Here is a 4507-nt window from a genome sequence, read left to right as displayed (position 1 = left end):
TGGTATTGGCCAGCCTGGAGTGGACCTGTTGAAGAGCCTTCATGGCTAGGAGCTTGGTTGGAAGATTAAATTCTCAGATTCTGGGTGTTTCCCAAAAGCTCCTGTGGGAGGGAAGTGACAGCAGTTAGGAAGTGAATCACTTCCTTATCTTGGGATTCCCAGCAGGGCCTGAAGTTTAACCTTTCACTTTCCTTATGCAAATCCATCTATAAAAAAGGGAGCTGCTTGCTGGCATTGGACCCCGGAGGCTGGTCTGATCCCAGCCCACTACTGAGCCAGCCTATGAGGCTGGTCTGATCCCAGCCCACTACTGAGCCAGCCTATGGCTCTCCGTGCTATCCACGGGCTGGACTCATTCTTCATGCTTTATGCTTCCCCCTGATGGGAGGAAAAAGAAAAAGGAAATAGCAAAGTTCCCAGTGAGCTGAGAAACGGCTTTTCAAAAGGCCTGTCAACCTGACCTCTGGTAGATACTGCCCTGTCTAGACCTTCCTTAGGCAAGAAAGGCTTGAGGCTGTCTGTGGGCTGAATGATGGCCCCTCCCCCTGCAAAGATATCAGGACTTAATCCCTGGAACCTGAGAATGTTACCGTATATGGTAAAGTTTTTGCAGATGGATTCAGTTAAGGATTTTGAGATGGGATTAGCCAGGATTAGCCAGGTGAGCCCTACAGGTCATCCACAAGCGTGTTTATAAAGGAGAGATGGTGGGGGAGAGATTACACACATAGAAAAAGCATGTGACCACAGAGATAGAGATTGGAGGGATGCAGCCACGAGTCACGGAACGCCAGCAGCCACCAGAGCTGCGAGAGGCAAGGATGTATTCTTCCCTAGAGCACCATGGGAAATCAGCCCTGGTGAAAAAAAGAAAACCTTGATTTTGGCCCAGCTAATGCTGGTTTTGGACTTCTGGGCTCCAGAGCTCTGAGAGAATATGTTTCTGTTGTTTTAGGCCANTGAGGCTGGTGAAGACCGCAGTGAGCTGTCTGGACTGGGTCATAGCATTGACTGATGCCCATCTCCCAGGGGCTTCTGTTATAATTGCTGATCACGGCTCATGCATGTCATCATTTGCACTCCTCGCACACCCAGTGAGGTCTGAGATTTTACTGCACTTCATTAAATTCTGCAAAATGTTTTAACCACCCGGAGCCCTGACCGTTCTGGCCTCCTGCAGGGAAAGGCCTGGCTTTTCCTTTTCGGGTGGGAGTAGGCGGGTGAGCCTGCCTTCTGCAGGCTCACAGAAGGAGCAGGGGTGCGTAAGACATCTGGAATGCATCAAAGGCAAGCCCAGCCGGAGCCTGTGGCTCAGTACCGCTCCTTAACTCCTTTGAGAGCACAGCCGCGGCGTTCACAACAGTGTCTTGAGTTGGAACTGATTTTCCTCCATCCTCTTTCTGCTTTCCTTTCAGAACTCTCGCCCGGCCGCAGCTGTCTACACGGGACGCCTCACGTTTGCATGAAGCCATCCCTGAGAGTTGGGCTGCTGGTTTTGTTTTGTTAGTGTGGTTCTAGGGATCCTGTTCGGTGTGGCTAAGGGGGTTTTGTTGTTGCAGCTGCTGCGGCTCTTTATTTTCTTTCTTTGAACCGGGCCTTGCTCTGCTCCCGCTGGCATGATGGCCCAGTCCAAGGCCAACGGCTCGCACTATGCACTGACCGCCATCGGCTTGGGGATGCTGGTCCTCGGGGTCATCATGGCCATGTGGAACCTGGTACCCGGGTTCAGTGCTGCTGAGAAGCCGACCGCTCAGGGGAACAATAAGACGGAGATAGGCAGCGGCATTCTCAAGAGCAAGACCTTCTCCGTGGCCTACGTGCTGGTGGGGGCCGGAGTGATGCTTCTGCTGCTGTCCATCTGCCTGAGCATCCGCGACAAGAGGAAGCAGCGGCAAGGCGAGGAGATGGCACACATCCAGCACCCGCCTGGGGCTGAGCCGCATGCCCAGGAGGAAGACAGGTGAGGACTGGCTGACCCACCCCAGACCGGGGCATGGACACACACACACGCATGGGGTTCCGTGATGGGACTATTTTAGTCTAAGAAGCTTTTACCTTCCCCCTTTCTCCTATTAAGGCTCTGAAAATCAGTTTATCATTTTACAGATAACTTTATACTTCTATCCTGGCGTTTCCCACATAATGTGGTGTGTATGGATTACAGGCGTCCTGAGGTTGTGACACCCCCCAGGGAAGCTGCATGGGTGGCCAGACTGGCTGCTTGTCTGTTCCCCTTAGCATGCTGTGTGTATTTGCTTTGAGTGGAAAAGGCTGGGAAGCAGTGTTCTATTTGATCATAAATGCCACAAACACATTTAAATGATAAGTGATATATTGGGGAACATATGGTAAAGGTTGACATCTCTATTATAAAGAGAGCCCTTGCAAACGAGTATGAAAGATGAACACACCAGTAAGAAAATGGACAAAGGATATGAGCAAGCATTTCATAGACGTCCAGACAATTGATGTTCAACCTCATTAGTCACGACATGCAAACATAAAAAAGTCGTCATTGTTCTTCCCGTTGCGTATTGGCCGAGATAGACAGGCCCCGGTGTTGGAGAACTGTAGGGAAACGGGTTTCTGGTGGGAGTGCTGACTGACATAATCTTTCTGACGGGAGTTTCACAATAAGAGGCAGGATTCAAGATGTGTGTGCAAAGGAGTTTGTGCCCATGTTTATCAGAGCATTGCTTAGAGTAGCAAAAACTCAGAAAAAAACCTACATACCCATCAATCAAGCTAAATTATGACATGCCCTTCAGTAGCCTTTTACACAGTTATTGTTGATCCGTATTTGTTCACGTGGGACCGTACCCACCACATTGAGAAAAGGAGGTTATAACACAGCATCTTTGGCTGAGGTCCTGATCGCATCAAATGTTGTGGCTGAGGGATTAGGGAAAGATCTGGAAAGGTGTTCAGAATGTTAACAGTGATTGTTTCCGGGTAGAAGGATTTGGGATGTTCTTATTTTCTTCATTAAATATTTCTGTGTTGTATGAATTTTCTTTAAGTCTTTTTTATCTTTAGCGTAGGAGGGGAGTTGTTTTCATTTTGGAAAAATTAAACCAATTTTATGATAATAACAGATAATCATGCATATTCTAGAAAACTGGGGAAATAGAAAAAAGAACAAAGAAGGAAAAATCAGTCACCCATCTTCCCCACCCTAGTCATGAACTCACGCAAATTCATTCCTAATGGAGATGAGAAGAAAACCTAGACAATCAGCGAGGTTTCTGGTATTGGCCATTTATCACCCACAGGTTCAAGTGTAGGGTCCTGGAAAATGGCTATTACTCCCTATACATGTAAAAAAAACACCCTGACTCTTTCGTTTTCTCTTTCAACAGTTAAATGAAAGTAAGGCTGAGTACCTGACCTGTCCTTTGAGTCTTATGGTAAACCTGGAAGATAAAAAAATCACAGAATAATTTGAAATACATATACATTTTATATTCAGATATTCCTTCTCTGCCTGTGGATAAACATTTTGCTTCAGATCGGCAGCTATTTCATGCATGTTCATGTTACCTTTGGCCGAAAGACCAGCCGGGTATCAGAATAGCCCACTTGGCATGTTAGGTGTGAGGCTTAAAGGCAAGGGGGACTTAACACCCAGATAATAGTAGTTGAGAATGTGGCTTCCTGTCCTCCTGCTTCCTAAAGGTATGACCGAGTCAGGTAACATCAATGTATCAGTTTTCCCCTCCATTAAATGGGTACAATAATAGTTATTAGGAAGATGAAGTTGGTTCATACATGTTAAAGTGCTTAGAACAGTGGCTCCTAGCAAACAGTTGAAGTGTTAACTTTTATTACTTCTTGGACCCATTTCTTGTTCACAAGGCTGGTGGACCCAGTGCCAACACAGGATTTAGGGTCCATTTACTTGTGATTTCCAGTGACTTGAGCACCTGCTAATACTCCATGTCTGTGCGTGTTGTCTTGCAGCCAGGAGGACGAGGAGGAGGCCTCCTCGAGGTACTATGTCCCCAGTTACGAGGAAGTGATGAACACAAACTTCTCGGATGCAAGGGAACCAGACCGGAGCCCACGGATGAGCATCTCTCTCCCCTCCTATGAGTCCTTGACGGGGCTTGACGAGACGAGCCCCACGACAACCAGGGCCGACGTGGAGAGGAGCCCGGGGAACCTGCCCGACAGGCAGAACTCCAAGTTGGCCAAACGCATGAAGCCGCTGAAAGTTCGAAGGATTAAATCCGAAAAACTTCACCTCAAAGACTTTAGGATCAACCTCCCGGACAAAAACATCCCTCCCCTCTCCATCGAGCCTTTAACTCCCCCACCACAGTACGACGAAGTCCACGACAAGGCCCCCACTACCCGGCCACCCGACTGACGGCCCCTGTCTGGCGTGTTCCCTCTTGTCACTCACCCTCCATACCAACAGACCCCAATGAAACCACTCCAGCCGCAGTTGAGAAGCGAGTGGCCAGATGTGTACTTAGCAACTCGGATAGGAGGTCAGGGGGGTGGG

General features: G+C 48.4%; 1 protein-coding gene across 1 annotated transcript; it reads left to right on the top strand.

The window, feature by feature from the left end:
* The first annotated feature begins 961 nt into the window (after nt 1–961).
* On the top strand, nt 962–4501 carry TMEM51 (transmembrane protein 51). Its single transcript, XM_019639690.1, has 2 exons — nt 962–1960; nt 3961–4501. Exons 1-2 carry the CDS (start codon nt 1617–1619, stop codon nt 4367–4369), a joined length of 753 nt encoding a protein of 250 aa, XP_019495235.1. The 5' UTR covers nt 962–1616; the 3' UTR covers nt 4370–4501.
* Nucleotides 4502–4507: the final 6 nt, after the last annotated feature.

Source organism: Hipposideros armiger, unplaced genomic scaffold (genome assembly GCF_001890085.2).
Source record: "Hipposideros armiger isolate ML-2016 unplaced genomic scaffold, ASM189008v1 scaffold_46, whole genome shotgun sequence".
Classification (NCBI taxonomy): domain Eukaryota; kingdom Metazoa; phylum Chordata; class Mammalia; order Chiroptera; family Hipposideridae; genus Hipposideros; species Hipposideros armiger.
Note: the sequence above shows the minus strand (reverse complement) of the source record. Positions and strands in the feature narration are given on the sequence as shown.